This window comes from Symphodus melops, assembly GCF_947650265.1.
Source record: "Symphodus melops genome assembly, chromosome: 6".
NCBI lineage: Eukaryota > Metazoa > Chordata > Actinopteri > Labriformes > Labridae > Symphodus > Symphodus melops.
The window spans coordinates 14,144,284-14,160,897 of record NC_136696.1 but is presented as its reverse complement, the minus strand read 5'-3'; the positions used below and the strand labels follow the sequence as shown (position 1 = coordinate 14,160,897).

Genomic DNA, 16,614 nt, shown 5'->3' with positions numbered 1-16,614 from the left:
TGAATAACAACTTAGCTTTTGTCACTCAGAAGACTGGATGTTAAAAGTGAATGATAGTTTACTTACTTGAGTAATATTTACATCGCAACATGATGATATTCTTACAAGTTAAAGTACTTCAACTAGTAAAGGTTTCATTGACAAAAGACAATTATTCAAAAGTAAACTATAAAATACATGATTTAATTTGTGTTTTAGATTAATAGTTTGTGGGTATGTCATACTATGGAAGCTAGTTGAGTGGTCATTATTTCAAACACTATTTTTATAATTTTGAACAATTTAGATATTTGTAGTTTAGTTAAGGAGGCTTATTGGCAGCAGCCGCCATGCTGGAAATGCTGTCTCACCCTCACATTCAGGCAACCTAAGAACGCCCTAAGCCAAAGCTGAGGAAGGTTTTAAGCCTCTTGACAAACCTTTAAATTGAGCCCTACTGCCAATCATGTCAGATACACATCTAACTGTGGATAACACGAATCATTTTCAAAATCAAAACAGAAATGCTTTTTAAGAATTCACCCCGTACAATGTGTGCCAGTGATGACAACAACTAATCAGACTTATTTAGTCTTTTTTGTACCAGGCTATAAATATGTTAATTTATGCTTTAAAAGCTGCTTTTTTTGCCCGTCATGTGTGTGACTTCTGGTATTCCTGGAGCAAGCTTCTGGCTGACACTTGAGGAACTACAGGATTTTGCACTTCCGCATTGGTTTCCCTTTCAAGACCAGAGGTTTTACAAAAATGTACAAAAATAATTCAGTTGGAATAAAGAATGTGAGTGAAAAGGTATAAGTTGTCTGAAGTATAAATATATAAAAAATATAAAAAAGACAATATAATATGATGTGGATATATAGAGCAGTGTCACTTGGTCTTTGATTCACAGCCTTGGATGGCTGAAAAGTAACTTCATTCAGCTTAGTTTACTTTTCTAAAGTGCAAACTCGTGTTTACTTTACAGTGTAGTTTTAAAATAGAGCTACTCTCCCTCTTCTTGTAGTTATGGTAACCAAAAAGAACATTCACATTATTATTTCACAAATGTTAAGTGGCCAGCAGTCGTACAAAAATAATTTGGGCCATAAGAGATAAATGTTATTTTGAGTAAGCGGTGAAGATTAACAATGTGTACACTGACTTTGACAGATATACTTGACAGACATACTTACTTTAATGGTTCCAGATATGAACAAGTGTTGCAAATAAATGGGTGTGGACAGAAAAGAAGGGCCAATCTTTTCACTTACTAGTACTTGCAGGATTTGTTTCTGATTCCTGTCATAACAACTGATAATGTGATTTAAAGTGTAATTTAATAGACACCGTGATATTACATTTCCAATGATATAATGACATTAAATGAAAAACACATCAATCAACCAGATATTGAGCAATATTTTTTTCTCAGAAAAATATTCTACAGCAGATAACCATAACTAGACTGCCACCTAGTGACAGTGTAAAAAAATACATCAGAATTCTGAAAGACAATGAAGACAGATCTGCAAACAGCAATTCAAGTTCAACAGTTTCCCAGCAAATGTGCATAAAGTACTTTGCTAAGGCATTTTCTGCTAAATCTGTTCTGTTTATCTGCTCTATATGACGAAGAGCTATTTATAAAGCAACATTTGTTATAGAGGTATTTAAACTTCAATTAATTAAGTCTTTAAATGTTTCTGGCAGAAATAACGATCTGCTTGCTGTTTCAGTGCAACAATCCATAGTTTTCAAAGTAAGCTATGAAATGTCTGGACGTTTATTTTCTTTGAAACCTTTTATTTTCACAACAGTTTGTCTTTGTTGTTGAATTCACATATCGTACATCTGGGAATTTGCACTCTTAAATATTAGCCTAATTTTCTTTACTTCATAAACAAGTGTCAATAAACAAAATGTATAATGAAAACAAAATGTTACATTTCTTTTATAGCCTATAAGACTGTTCTCTAATAGTAGTCTATATTGAGTAAGTAATCCCTATAAATTATTATTGCAATATATTTTTTACATTAATTGATTATTAAATACTACTGAAAAGTTGACATCCCAGGGTCAATTTTTGGTTAAAATACATGAATAATTGTAGCAATTATAAAAGTAGTAGTATGTATGTTTAGTCGTTCAAAAACAATGAAGGAAAAATAGACATTGTCCATAAACTTAAAAGAAATGCTGAAGTTTAACTTATTATGCCGAGCCCTGTACACAATTCAGGTAAAGTTACTTCTATGAATACACAAAAAATAAATAAACACACAAAAAAGAAACAACAACAGCTGATAATTCTAACAACAATATACAGGAATACCAGCAATTCACTCTATTCATTCCTGTTATTTATTATATTTCCCAAAAATATATATATTTAAGCTGTCTTTTAAACATCCTCAAATTAGTAGATTTTTTTTTTTAAATGATCGTCCTGGTCATTCCATATATTATCTCCTCTTACAGGAACATATCTACTTTTTTTTATTAGTTCTTACCTTATGTCTTTTAAACAAAAACAGTTCCTCTGTATAATATTATTATAAAATATATAATCATAATAATATTACTTTTGTATTCTATAAAACATAAACTCATTTAGCTCAAATGCTGACCTCTTAGCTATTAGTAGTCAGTGTATGTGCTCAGTTATTACAGTGCCGTCTCTTGACCTGCAGGCTGTAAACAATCCTGTCTATGGCTCTCCCTCCCTCCTTGCGTCGTACGTGACTCGTTAAGCTCCGCCCCCGGGCTGGCTCTCGCGCACCAGTTACGTATTACCGTAAAAAATAGAAACTTCCAAGATGGCTGAGGCCGTGGACTCCATGCATTTCGCAGCAAACAGCAAAACAAATTCACCTAAACCCTTGCTAGCTAAACGGCCACCGGAGTGCCGACCGCAGTCTTCCAGCGACATTTGCCCGCCGCCCCCAAAGAAGGTCCGGGTGGAGGAGAAGGGCCTGAAGCACAGAAAACTGAACGGAGAGGTGTGCGCAGGGGAAAAACACAACGGGAAGCAGAGTTGTGGCAGCCCAGCGAAATGGAGTTTCGGCCCGGCCAAGGCGAGCCACTCCACCGCCGCTGCGCTGCCAGTGACTCCCGCTCGGAAAATCTTTAAAATCAGCAACTTCCTCGCCTCTCCCCCGAAAATGAAGAAGGCGAAAGAGAAACGAGTGAAGGAGAAGGAGAGACGCAGCGAGGCGCAGCGGAGCTCAGGCGTCAGTGTGGAGAGAGGGAGCCCTGCTAGCTGCCATACAAAGACCGAGAACGGCGACATGAAAATGCTCCAGAGAGGTAAGGAAGGCACAGCCAGCCTGCTCATTAAAGCTCTCTGTTCAACCACTTTACTGTCAAATTTAAAACTTCATGTTACTCACTGCTGCAATAAAATGTATTAAATGTTATTATGTAATTCCCCCTACCACAGGCCTTAGTGTGTATTAGGCCCAGGGAGAGAGAGATATATACACGTGGAAATGTTTGTTCGTCAGTTGTGTTGCTCTGCATGGATGAAGCAGCGTTTCACCTCCTATCTCCTCTCCTGCTCCCCACAGATCACCGTGTGAAGGAGAAAGAAAAGAAAAAGTCTAAAGAGTGGAAAAATCACAGATCGCCTCCTTTACATGACATTGTAAGAGAAAACGGAGAGGTGTTTTCTCCGCAGACAGGTGAGGATGAAACGTAACACTGAACAAGAGGGATCAGAGTTTTGAACTTTGATTACACAAGTCTGCTTTCTATAGTTTCTCTTCAAAAACAAGCACCTGGTTGGACTTAAACAACTTTCCTAAATTTAAATTCTAAATCTACAACTACTACTTTTTGGAAAATAAGTCAAATTCAGCTAAACAAATTATTCCTTACAAAATGTAAAAATGGCGATAAAATATGTCTTCATGACAAATGTGTGAAGTTAGACTAAAACCCTACCTTGGTAAGAACATGCCCATGATTTCCACCAAGTGTACAAAATAGTCAATATGATTATATAGATAAGTTTAAATAAAGTGTGTGTGACTTTGTAACCAGCCCTGCTGCACATCACCGTCCTTGTTCTGAGTCAAAACATTTTGTACTCTCCTCCACAGATTGTCAGGAGAAGCCCAAAGACGGCTCAGAGGAAGACCTCCTGCTGAAGAAGCTCAAGAAGAAAAAGAAAAAGAAGCACAAAGACGGCGAGCGGATGAAGGAGAGACACAATCGACCCAAAGTATATCATCGCTCATGTCAAACAGTTTGTTCGGGAGTGTCCTTGGGCCCGCCTGAGTTCCTCGGTCGAATGAATGGAAACAACGACAGCAGCAGTCTGCTCCATACTGCAGCACCACAACAACAACAACAACAACAACAACAACATCACCACCAGGATCTTGCCGCTACCTCTGCCTCTGTCACCTCCATGGTCAGAGATAGACTCTGCTACAGCTCCCCGCTGCACTGCGCCCCCGAGCCGGGCCTTTCCGGTCTGGAGTTTGGCCGGCTGATCCACATCGAGCAGCAGGCCAACGGGGGTGCATCTGTGGCGCACGCCTACAGCGATCAGCTCTCCTGTCTGTCGCCCGCTGAGATGCAGCGTTTCGCCCAGGAGTTTGTAACGCTGTCGTTTAGCGAGGATAACGCTCAGGCTGCGTGTTTTGTGATGGGAATTATACACGGAGCTGCTTCCTACCTCCCAGACTTCCTGGACTACTTCTCCTACAAGTTTCCCAATGCGCCAGTAAAGATGGAGGTGCTCGGGAAGAAGGACATAGAGACAACTACCATGGTCAACTTCCACTCTCAGGTAAGATTCTTGGCGCTAGTATAATTTGTCTTTTCGTTGACTGTCCACTGGGGAGGAGGAGAATGCTGAAATGTCCACTTTGAGAGTGTGAAGAAAAGTGTGAGCAGCACACTTGTGTTTAGAAGTTCTCTCTCCAGGCTTCACACACTTCCTGTGGTCTCTTTTCTCCTGCTCTCGAAGTGTTTGAGCATCCAGGACATTTTTATACAGCAGAGTATCTTAACTCAGTGTCACATTGTTTCATCCACCAACAGTGAATAACTCGCTGTCTGAGTGCTTGGTAGCACTTTATTTATTTGGTTTTGAAAAAGTTCAGTTCCTGCGGAGTGAAAGAGTAAAACAAATCTTTAATCTAGAAAATAGATGGTTTGTGTGATGTCATCTCTTTACTCCTCACCTGTATCCTAGTCAGGATCAATGAGTCTTTATAATGCCGAGCAGTTTTAATTGCTTGACGTTATACAGCATGGGTAGATGAAGTCATTTCAACAAGTGCTCAGTCCTTATCTAAATCTTGTCATATGAGTCTAATTAAAAAGATATCAATATGATTTTTTTCAGTCCGGGACCAGAAAAATACATGAGCAGAAGTTCAGTCTGTTAAATCAAAGCAAGTTATAATGCAGAGTTTTTTCTTGTAATGTTTGTAAGAAGAGCCTTTTATGAATGAAAGCTACGTTTTTGTTTTCTTAACTTTGCATGTTTTCTAAGTCACGCTTAAAACAGTGCAGTATAGTGAGGCTGGGTTTTATCTTTCAGCTCCCTTCAGTTTTAAAAAGTCTTTAACTTTTATTAAGTCAGCTAAAATGACTGATCTCAACTATGAAAATGATTGCAAATGGTTGCGTTTTTCACTAGCATGAGTTTTCTCTAAAGAAATTGTTTGTACACTTCACTAAAAATCTGTGTCCCAGGCTGGCTACATTTCATAAGAACGTGCTTTATTCAAAAACTGGCTGGTACTAAAAAACAGCAGCAAAGAAACCTAAACCCTCGAGTGCAGAGAAGAGCCGACATGATGGTAAAGCGAGCTCGAGTTTGTACTAACACAACGAACGTTTTGACAGCAAACACAGTCGAGTGTGCAGTTTTTAGACATAACCTGGAGCCCCCTTCCACTACAGAAAATACAATTAAACTCTGGGAAATAAAACGTTATTATTTGTTTAGTGACTCACCATGTCAGTCACTGGCAGTGAGAAGCTTTTATAAACTGCATAAAAGATTTTTTTTTTTAAAGATGTCAATGTCACGTGCAGTTCAGAGTCCCACAGAGGCTCAAACATGTCAGTGTTTTCTCTGCGTCTGGTCATTCTGGTGCACACTTCTCTCTGACCCGTCATCAAACTGTCAGCAGTGGTGGGTTGGGCATGAGGCCTGATCCAGAAATTCCCACCGGGGTAAAACAGCAGTTGTGCTTATCGTCCTTTTCAGACCGTTAGAAATTCCCGTCAGCAAAACCTTGTCAAAATAAAATACAAATTATAAAGTGTTAGTTTAAAAATAGAGCTGTTCTAATACAATGTCCTTCCTGTGTCGTCCTTCTCATAGCATTACTGCTCATTCTTTACCCACTGACACCGTGTTGAGGTTATTTCAGTCACTGACTTGTGTCATGACATTTAACTTACTCATGATCTATCTATAGCTTTCATAAATGCATACATGATAAGGAAAGAATTCATTGAATGTTACATAGGATTAAAAGACAATATCACACAGTTTCATCTTTTCAACATGAAAGAATCCTTTTTGAATTTTGGTCAGCAAAACCCATAACTAGTCAAGCGAGAGACCCACAATGGGAGACCATGTTTCCCAGGTTGATCGGTTTATACATACTCACTCCTTTCACTTCGACTGCCCCTGAAGTCCTGCTGCACTGGCTGTTCATACATGCATGTCCCAGCTTCAGGAAGTTTTGTGTTTGAAAGCGTCATCTGTGAGAGAGGTTGCATGGTCCCCTGGAGCACTGCGTATAGACTGTATAAAACACCTGCGTCGTCTCACTGATGTCATCATCATTTTCACTAGTGCTCTTTTGAAGTCCATTAATGGCAGTCTTTATACTGAAAATGCTATCTCAACCTAACTTTTGGTCGTCTTGGTAACGGGCAGAGATGTGCTGCTGAGTCAGACGTTAAGCCTCCTGACAAAAAGCCTCAGTGGCTGGCCTGCTTACAGTCAGTTTAATCACCTCCCTATAACTCTTCTTCTTCATCAAATGAACCCGGGTTTGACCTCCTGTACACTGTGTGCTGATAATGAATTTAGATATTTGGCCCACGTCATGCTGTTAAACATTTATGCTATCAAAATGGTCATGTTAATACAGACTGTGTCTTTGGAACCAGCCTCATGTGGACACTTGAGGAACTGCAGTTTTTTTTTTTTTTTTTGCACTATTTTGCTTCATTTTCCGTCACAGGTTATTGTCACTTTGACATTTGGCGTGTATAACACGGGACTCCGTTTTTTCCTTCGTGTCAATCAAGCTGTGTACACTTAAGAGCTAGCAAAAAGCTCCGATCATACATATTCACTTCAATGGATCACTGTTTTACATTTTGAACAGATTTTAACTAGTACATGTTCTTTCCCTTTTTTTCTAGCTGCACTGAGCTGTGCTTTTTTTCAGACACACACACACACACACACTTTTTTAAATATAAGGATCATTTTGGTTAGGAAAAGGGCAATAAGGCGAGTGCTCAGCCTTGAATTATGTTTAACACACATGAATATAAATAAGTATGCATAATAATGAGTCTGCACTAAACAGGCGGTTTGCCGTACGAGTTCAGAGGTGGTTTCAGAGGTTTGGGTTTTTAGTCGTCAATCTTCTGGATATTAAAATGGATACTTAAATAACGCAAAAGTGCAAAAAGAACGGTACACACGGGAGGCAACGAAGAAGAGAGAGAAAATAAATACCTTTCGAGCATAAAGTCATACATATTAAAATAGGCACAGCAGTACAGTTGTATTTGAAGTCCCTCTTGGTTGTGGGTCACAGAGCCTCGGGAGCTTCTTTTTTTAATGACAATGAATCACATCCAGAACACATGACGGGGTTTGTGATTCCTGGTTGATCACCATGCTTCATCTGTAGACTGGCCTTGTTTAGGTTTGTTTTTACTTGATCAATTTAATACTGAGTAATTGGCACCTTGTTTCACTACTCGTCATTAGCTTTATTCAGAATGCTGTTTCAAGGCGCAATATCTACGTCCCTGTGACGTTTCAGCCTTAAATATAAATGTCAGGGAGGCATAATAGTGAGAGAAAGTGATCCTCTGTACTGTCATCGGAGGAGGAGCACAGCTCTGTCTGTCTCTGTGTTAAATGAAATGTGACTTCACTGACTGGGACACCAACATGTCGCCGTCTAAGAATCAGTGTGAATGTACAGAGATGTTGCTCTCTGCCCTTTCTAAGACCGTATCAAGAACAAGTCAGTCTGACCGTTGTGTAACAGAAGGGCACCTTTTTGTATTGTGAACTTTTAATTCATGGTTTTAATTGTGACTTGTACTCCATGTTGGGTTTTACTCTGCAGGTAGAGCGTACTATTATGTTGCTGTGTGCGTAGTGGACAGAGAGGGAAGCAAGGATGATGAAGGGGAGGGAAAGAGGCAGCAAAGCCAGCGGTCCAAATGAAACGTTCTTTACAAAGACAATAAATTAGTGTGAAAAAATGTTTTTAAAGCCACTTCAAAGGAGCTCAAACCTCAACAAGGAAGAAAGACAATGAACATTATGTATACACCTTAACCCTCAGATGAGCTCCATCTTACATTGTATTACTAAACAGGACCAATAACTCAGAGGAATCATACCTGCTTCATGTCTTTACACATGAAAGCCCTTTGATCAAAAGTCCTCTTCGCCTTCAAATGTGATGAAGGATCAAACAGACGTACTGTAGAGATCGTTATCAGTCGACCTTCACCTGACTCTGAATGTTGTCCCACACAACTGTTTTCTGTATGGGAGAAAATCCTTAGTTATGTGGTTGAGCGATGACTTGAACCAGATAAAGATTTAAAACATGAAGTTGTTTTTAAATGTTTAATTATTTTCCATGAAAAGAACACAGAACCAGCTCATGTCAAATGAAATCGGCTGATTGTCTGAACTGAATTTATGACTTCTCATCGTCAACAGGATCAACTGATAGGCTGCTGCATTTCTCTTTGAAATGTAAATAGACTAAATGTAAACCAAAAAAGAAAAGAATTTTAAGCAATTGCAATTTAAGAATGAAAATATAAACGGGGAAAGATTTGATTTGGTCTTCAAGAATTTAATCGATATTGGATGGGTTCCCAGGGCCTGTTTTTTTTTTTGTGATTTCAAAGCAATAACGGTTATCGATTGTTTTAAAAAATATATATATATTTTAAAAAATATATTATTTTTTTTTACTAGAATTGCATCAAAGTTTAAAACCACAGGTGACTACAGACCCATCACTTCACAGATACGGGGTTTTTTAAACAATTTCACACAGCCAATTTAAACACATGTAACTTGTCAATCCACAAGAAGAAATAAACGGTAGATCAAGCAAAAGAGAACAGAAGAACAATCAAAGACACGGAGCGTGCTGCTGCTGTTCATCTCAGACTGCGTGAGGCAGAGGAATGATTTAAAGACACTGGAGCATCATCTTCAAAGCCTTGATGTGACTGAAGCTACTTATGATCATTCATTGTCAGTTCCTCTTTTCCCACATAAACCTTTTACATAGATGAGCTTTTATTCAGATATGACAGACAACTATTACCTTCTTACGTCATCAGATAAATGAACTCACACTGAACCCGGTAATCCCTTCCATTGACCTCCTTGATGCCACATGCTCGCTCTGTTTCATTAGCTGCTGCTAGCTTAGGAACATGATTACTGAATGTCTTTCGTCCAACTTATCGCTTGTTTCCTCTTGGCACCATTATGTAGCTTAGCAGCTGGGAGTGTTGTGGAGTAAACAAAAAAATCAATACAAATAAAAATTGAGATTGTTATCTCCGAAGTTTTTAAATAGTCATAACTTTCAGAAATCTTTTATTTTTTTTGGGGGGGGGGGGGGGGGGTCATGCTCTGCTAAGGCGAGCTCTTTAAAACCAGTTGAATGTCTAATGGAGCAGCTGGAGTCGACTACAGGAGTTCTTGGTTGACGCATTTAAGAATAGATGAAGCAGTCGAGGCAGACCTTGGTACACCCTTTATATTGTGTTAGAAGAAACTAGTGCTTACCAAGCTTCAATTGTAGTGCTGTGGAAAAGACCTAGATCTTTGCTGTTAGGCTCCTGTTTAGTTTACCAACAAGCAGGTATGGCTGGTACTAACATTTGGTGCTTTAGTACAGAAACAGAAACGGTTACACCAACCTGACAGTCTTAGCCTTGGATCAAACGCGTCATGCTGATGTTTTGCTTTTCTTCACCTGTGCGTGTTTTTTGGATCCAGCACCCACTGACGGATGTGCACGTCTTTCTTGATTTTTCAAGCATAAAATATTCACACAACAGATTTTGAAACTGTGTCTCAACAGTCAGTGATGTACAAGTATACATCTTTGAAATGGGCGGGGTCTGACCTGTATCACTTGTCCCTCCTGCAGGTGAAGCGGACATATTCCCAGGGAACGTACCGTGCCGGGGCCATGCGGCAGGTCAGTCTGGTGGGGGCTGTGGACGAAGAGGTCGGAGACTACTTTCCAGAGTTCATAAACATGTTAGAGGAATCTCCCTTTCTAGAGGTTAGTGTGCAAGCTTGTGCGAGCCCGTCTTGTGTTTTTGTTCATGGCTTTAAATCTATAAGAACATGTTTTTGACTCTGTTAACACAGCGGACTCTGCCCTGGGGAACGTTCTCCAGTCTGCGGCTGCAGAGTCCCACTGAGAGCGACGATGGCCCCATCATGTGGGTCAGACCAGGAGAACAGATGATCCCTATGGCAGACATGCCAAAGTCCCCCTTCAAAAGGAAAAGGTGGGCTGTCACAGTGATTCCTCCAATATTTGACCGTGTACATTCGCTGAAATCGTACAAATGAAGCGCTTAAAACTGAATTCAAATTCTCCCATCTTCCCTGCATGCACAACTCTTTTACCATCCCTGAACATGTTGTGACTGTTGGGAATAAATGGGTTTCAGGTCCACCAATGAGATAAAGAACCTGCAGTATTTACCCAGAGCCAGCGAGCCCCGGGAGATGCTGTTTGAGGATCGGACAAGAGCCCATGCTGACCATATCGGTCAGGGGTTTGAGAGACAAACTACTGCTGCCGTGGGCGTGCTGAAGGCTGTGCGCTGCGGAGAGGAGTGAGTATACACTAACGTCTTTCTCCTCATCATACAGTTAATGCAAATACTTACAGGCCTGTGTAGAATACAACGTAAACAATTCGGTTCAGGAAGTCCATTTTTCCTCTGCTGCTTTACACGAATAAATGTATCCTCTACCACAGTTAGTACATACTATACTTTAGTACAGTTCAGAACCGTCTTGCTAAGGACTTGGTGTCAATTTGGTCTTACAGCAGCAATGCTCCTGCCCGGATCACCAAAGACGTGGTGTGTTTCCACGCCGGAGATTTCCCTGATGTGGTCATGAGGCTGCAGCTGGACCTCCATGAACCTCCTCTGTCCCAGGTGGGTTTACATCTGAGTTGTTCCTGGTAGGATTGAAGGGTTTAAATGCATTTTAAAGAGCTGCAGGACCAAACCTCAAACAGCCAGAGGCAGCAACACTGATGATAGGAGAGTGTTTAGGTGCTGAAGAGACGGACATTTGTTCAGGATCCCGTGGACACTAAACACAGAGCTATGGCAGAGTGGATATTTGTCTGGAATTTGCCAGCTTGTCCCATCTCTGCTGCACGCTTACTGTATATCTGAATCACATTGACTTTATAAGTGCAATTTGAAAGTAAAGTTTGTTTTATAATTCTATCCCAGTATGTCCAAATTGTCAAGTAATACAATTCAAGTGCAAAAAAAAGAAAGACCCCGATTCTTGCTTTCTTACCTCTAACGTGCCACGTCGACTCTGTCGTCAGCTCACTTTAATACTTTGACCCTGTGTGACACATGGTGTCTCTCAATGTTAGAATCATAGATGTGATCACTTAGACTGAAAGACGCGTTCCCTTTGTGCCTCCACAGTGTGTGCAGTGGATTGATGATGCCAAGCTGAACCAGCTGAGGAGGGAGGGGATCCGATACGCCCGGATACAACTCTACCACGATGACATCTACTTCATCCCCAGAGGAGTCGTCCACCAGTTCAAAACGGTGTCTGCTGTGTGCAGTCTGGCCTGGCATATCAGACTTAAACAGTATCACCAGCATGAAGAGGAGGAGGAGGACCAGTGTTCACCCACAGAAGTCACTGTTCATATCAAAGAGGAGGAGGAAGATCAGGAGGTGGAGGAGAGGGCATGCGACCCAGTTGTTGATAGAGTGACAAAAAAGGAAGAGATGGATGCTGAGGAAAGAGAGGGAGCTCAGGTACAAGCTCAGACTCTGATTTTTACAAAGGAAGAGCAGGAGAAGGTTGAGACGAAGGAATTGACAACAACACAGTCTCTATCGTCCACTAAACAGGAGAGCGATGAAGATGTAGTCACTCATACACTAACAGAGCCCAAAAGTGAGGAAGATGAGAAAGGGGAGAGTAAGGGAGGGGGTGATGAAGGTGCAGAGACAATGCAGGAGGAGGCTGGAGTGGACAGTACAACCTTCAAGTCGCTACAAGTTAGGAAGGAGAATGACTTGGAGGACGAGAGGCAGCTGAAGACGATGACACCAGGTCAAGGTCTGAAAGAGAAAACTAAAGACGGCATAACTAGCACTTACAACACACATCAAATGAAAAAGGAAAAAGATAAAGTAAAGCGGGATAAAGATGAAAAGGACAGGGTGAAAGAGAAGAAGGACAAGGAAAGAAGTAAAGAGAAGGACAGGGATAAAAAGGACAAGGGGAAAGACAGGGAGAAAGAGAAGGACAAGGGGAGAGAGCAGGAGAGATTCAGGACGGAGGGCAGCGCGTCGACGCAGCCTGTGCATCTGATGAGAAAGAAGGAGGAAGACGAGCGGACAAAAGAGGGCAGCAAAGCCTCTCAAACCTCGCTGCATGCTCACAGAGACGAGAAATGGGCCAAGGAGTGGGACTCAAAGACACAAGCCCATGTCAAAAGAGAGAAGGAGCACACGGGGAGCGATAAAGACAAGGGAGCGTCTCACAGAGAGGACGCTCGAGACGCAAGTCTGCATAAACACAAGTCTTCTCATGGGAAAAAGGAGAAGAGCGGGCAAAGAGAGGGCAACGCGTTGAGCGCGCAGGCAAAGTCCGGGAGGGAAGACGGGAAGGTGGTGGCTCAAAAACTAGTGAACATTCAGATCAAGAAGGAAGGAAAGAAGGACAAAGATGTGAACAGTAAAGAAGAGAGGAAGAAGCCTGCCTCTGGTGCCGCCCCACCAGAACACAGAGCACCACGGACGCTCATCACCTTCGACCTCTTTAAGCCCATGGAGGCTCACCAGACTCTGGCCCTTTCCTTCACAGACAGTCGGCCTAAGAGCCACCATCACAGTGACTCTCGGGGCTCTTCCTCAAAGCCTGGCTCTGACTCTCGGACACTTGTGCCCTCTAAAGGACCAAAAGTAAAGGACTCAATGCAGGGGAAACCTGCCACGCCCTTACAGGACACTAGGCCACAGCAGCACTCGTTAAAACAGCCCCTTAAAACACACATGCCCCAAACACAGAAAGACTTCTTAATATGAATGTCTAGATGTCTAGTCTTCTTTTATTTACTGTACAACTTGCGCAGAGGCTTTGTTAAAGTACTTGAAGATGCATCCTTGCTTCAGACTTCAACTGGTCTTTTTTAAAAATTTGTAATAATTGACGAGCAGGTGCATTCCATTACTTTGTTGACACACTAAGTCCACTGACGCAGGGAAAAGAGGATGCACTCTCCCAAGTATTTTATCAGTGCCTAAGAATGTAAGCTAAGTAGCTCACTTCACGTTTGTTAGTGAATGTATGTAGGCTCTATATAAAATGTTATGTGACCAATGTGTCAGTGCCTGTGCACTACTTAGCTTCTCTCTTCAAGAACCTATTTTAGGTACTGGACTAACCATCTGAAAACCATCATCCTCGCTACCTGCTATAGGAAATTCTTACGTTCACTGTATCTGACATTTCAGCACGTCACCGGGCTGATTCTAAAATCCTCTTTGCCGTTTTTGCTTTACTCGATGGAGTTGGTTGTTTCTAACGCTCCAAAATCTTGGCAAAAAGTCTTTGTTTTCAGACTGGAGGTGGTTTGACTCACACAGGGCTGTAAATGATACTGTATGTACCAAAACTGTACAGTATAGATGTTATTAGCACCAATGTGAGAAAATGTATACAGAAATTGCATATATTTTTTGTAAGACAAGTTTTATTTTCCATAGAACTTATTTATATCATTTACCGTCTGTTTTTATTTGAAACCAATGTATGTGAAAAAAATGGTTGTAAATACATTTTATTTCTTAAGATAAGACTTGGTAGTGTGATTTATACTCTGATCAGAACCTCTCAATAAATGGTTCAAAAATATTGACTCTTTGTCTGTCTGCTGCGTGTCAATGTCAGGAAGAAACAGAATTTCTGTCTTAGCTACATTTGCAGGTTTGTTTAAGAGACGCTAAATATATAGAGTAGTGCAGGTGGGACTAATGACAAACTGTAAATGAGGGTTTACTTCTTTTAAATATCTTTACAATAACATGGTCTTTAATCTGGCAGATGTCTTCAATAGAATATGAGCACAGGTTAAAATGATCATCACAGCAGCTGTTTATGGCTTATGAAGAGTAGAATCCCACCTTTGCTCACAGCCAAGACTTTTTTAAACCGTAGCTCAGAGGAAAGGGACACTTGGGAGTTTCTGATGGTTGGCTGATGCTGCTGATATTTGTCAAAAGACTTCTCTTGTAAAATCACAGTCATCCATAAATCATGTTTTTAGGATCAGTGTCAAGTTAAACTCCTAGCTTTGCAAACTTGAATGGATAATGAAGCTAATAAAATCCAATATTTAATCTGTAGCTCACGTTTAAATGGCTTTGTTTGAATCTGTTGTGAAAACAAAAATATCACCATCCATGTAACGCATAGGAGTTGCGATATGCTAATTTGGAGGCCATCAGCCAGCCTGAGTCCTGACCATAGACAGGAAATATTAAGGTCCTGACAAATGGCTCAGTGGCACACAGTGCGAGCTAGTGTGGAGCCGATACCATTGTTACAACATCACTGTATGTATGTGTACTCATGCTTGTGGTCACCTTAAAAGTAAAACCTGACTCATATATATATACATAGACTTAAAGTCAAAAGGCACTCTTAATTCTCGCAGCCTAAAGAAAAGTGAAGAGAAAATAGTGATGATTATACGAAACAGTACTTTGTAGAGTGGTGCACATAAAATCTCCTTAGTATGGTGAGAGAAAAGGATCCACTGCTCCAACTTTCCCCACAATGTGTAGAGCTTATTAACACTCCTAACCCCATGGTTGACATTAAACGGGGACTTTGTTATCCCAAAATGAAACCGTTTCGGTGGGGGATAAATCAGGACTGACTGATACTCGATCCAAATGCAAAAGTCACATCTTTCCTGATAATCCACTGGATGGGTTGGAGGAGTTTATAAACTTTTCCTGAATTAAAAACAAACACGTGCAGACGTGTTCCTGCGTCAGTCCCTCCTGTAGTGGAAAACACTGTGTCCAAGCTCCACCAGTGCTCCCCCCAGCAGCACCCACAGAGGCACACACACAACACTGACCCATATGTCACAGATCCTCTCCAGGTGTGAACAGAGAGTCAGACAAAAAGCCAGCTTCAGCAGCAGTGCTGTCAGATACCACAGCCTCCTCTTCAAGCTGTGCTCTCCGTCCCTGGGCTCGAAGTCAGGTTTGCACCGTCCTGCCATCTTTACGATGAGCATGAGGATGAGGATGGTGTCAAATGTCCAGACAGGGAGAAAAACCAGAAACCAGTTCCAGTGGATCTTAGAGTCCAGTTTGAGTACAAGCATGATGAGGAAGATGAGGGCGAAGATCCAGGAGAGGAGCACTCGCTGGGCCAGGGACATCTTCATCTACAGAGGACAGGCGCAGAGCCGATCACCCCCAAACAGGAGAGACTGAGGACCAGATCCAAGGAGACACCCACAGGGACCTGAAAATGAACTACGTAATCACACAGTAGAGACATTTCCACTGTCATCACACATTTAAGGGCATATATACCAACGTGTTTAAGTGACTCAGTCGTGAAAAGCCCCACCACAAGAGCCAAGGCATTCATAAATGTGTAAGTGGTTCAGAAATCCTCCTGATCCTGTTTCTTTAACTCCGAGCCGAGGCTCAAACCCAAACAACAAGCATACAGGGGGGGAAAAACAAGCCTTACCAGGGTCACTCGGATAGTCAGACTGTTCTGGAAGGACCAACTATTCACCAGATTAAAGTCCAAACTCTCAAACTATTTATTTATCTGAAAGCAGAGCCGCTCGAAGAGTTCAGACCACTTAGCTTTTAGCTCCCTGTAAGTCCTGCAGCTGTTCCGGATCTGTCCCGGTCTTCTTCTTCTTCTTTTGTTTTTATTGGAGGTTGAGAAACCAGCTATAAAGGTGCATCGACACCTACTGGACTTGAGGAGTGGAGCAGTGTGTTTAAAACAGACAAAAACAACCTACAAAATTAAACACACGATAAGAGTAATAAAAACGGTAATGTAGGCTATACATTAATTAAGTT

General features: G+C 41.3%; 2 protein-coding genes across 3 annotated transcripts; one reads left to right on the top strand and one right to left on the bottom strand.

Moving 5' to 3' along the window:
• The first annotated feature begins 2,691 nt into the window (after nt 1–2,691).
• On the top strand, nt 2,692–14,408 carry LOC306825067 (lysine-specific demethylase RSBN1L-like). 2 transcript variants are annotated; one of them, XM_079345577.1, is made up of 8 exons: nt 2,692–3,291; nt 3,552–3,665; nt 4,086–4,780; nt 10,407–10,544; nt 10,634–10,776; nt 10,942–11,109; nt 11,331–11,439; nt 11,953–14,408. In XM_079345577.1, the coding sequence occupies exons 1-8, from the start codon at nt 2,802–2,804 to the stop codon at nt 13,573–13,575; spliced, it is 3,480 nt and encodes a 1,159-aa protein (XP_079201703.1). In that variant the 5' UTR covers nt 2,692–2,801; the 3' UTR covers nt 13,576–14,408. The 2 variants fall into 2 exon arrangements, with proteins under 2 accessions (XP_079201703.1, XP_079201702.1); XM_079345576.1 differs by having other exon boundaries at nt 2,693–3,291; nt 11,328–11,439.
• On the bottom strand, nt 14,224–16,462 carry tmem60 (transmembrane protein 60). Its single transcript, XM_079345578.1, has 2 exons — nt 16,268–16,462; nt 14,224–16,033 (listed from the first exon to the last, which is right to left on the bottom strand). The coding sequence occupies exon 2, from the start codon at nt 15,951–15,953 to the stop codon at nt 15,549–15,551; it is 405 nt and encodes a 134-aa protein (XP_079201704.1). The 5' UTR covers nt 15,954–16,033; nt 16,268–16,462; the 3' UTR covers nt 14,224–15,548.
• Between the last annotated feature and the right edge of the window lie 152 nt (nt 16,463–16,614).

Excerpts from the sequence above, each read along its gene's own strand:
- tmem60 (XM_079345578.1), bottom strand. The coding sequence starts at position 15,953 with ATGAAGATGTCCCTGGCCCAGCGAGTGCTCCTCTCCTGGATCTTCGCC.
- LOC306825067 (XM_079345576.1), top strand. The coding sequence starts at position 2,802 with ATGGCTGAGGCCGTGGACTCCATGCATTTCGCAGCAAACAGCAAAACA. Across the intron at positions 10,777-10,941 it reads TCCCCCTTCAAAAGGAAAAG|GTCCACCAATGAGATAAAGA; the intron begins GTGGGCTGTCAC and ends AATGGGTTTCAG. Across the intron at positions 11,110-11,327 it reads GCTGTGCGCTGCGGAGAGGA|CAGCAATGCTCCTGCCCGGA; the intron begins GTGAGTATACAC and ends TTGGTCTTACAG.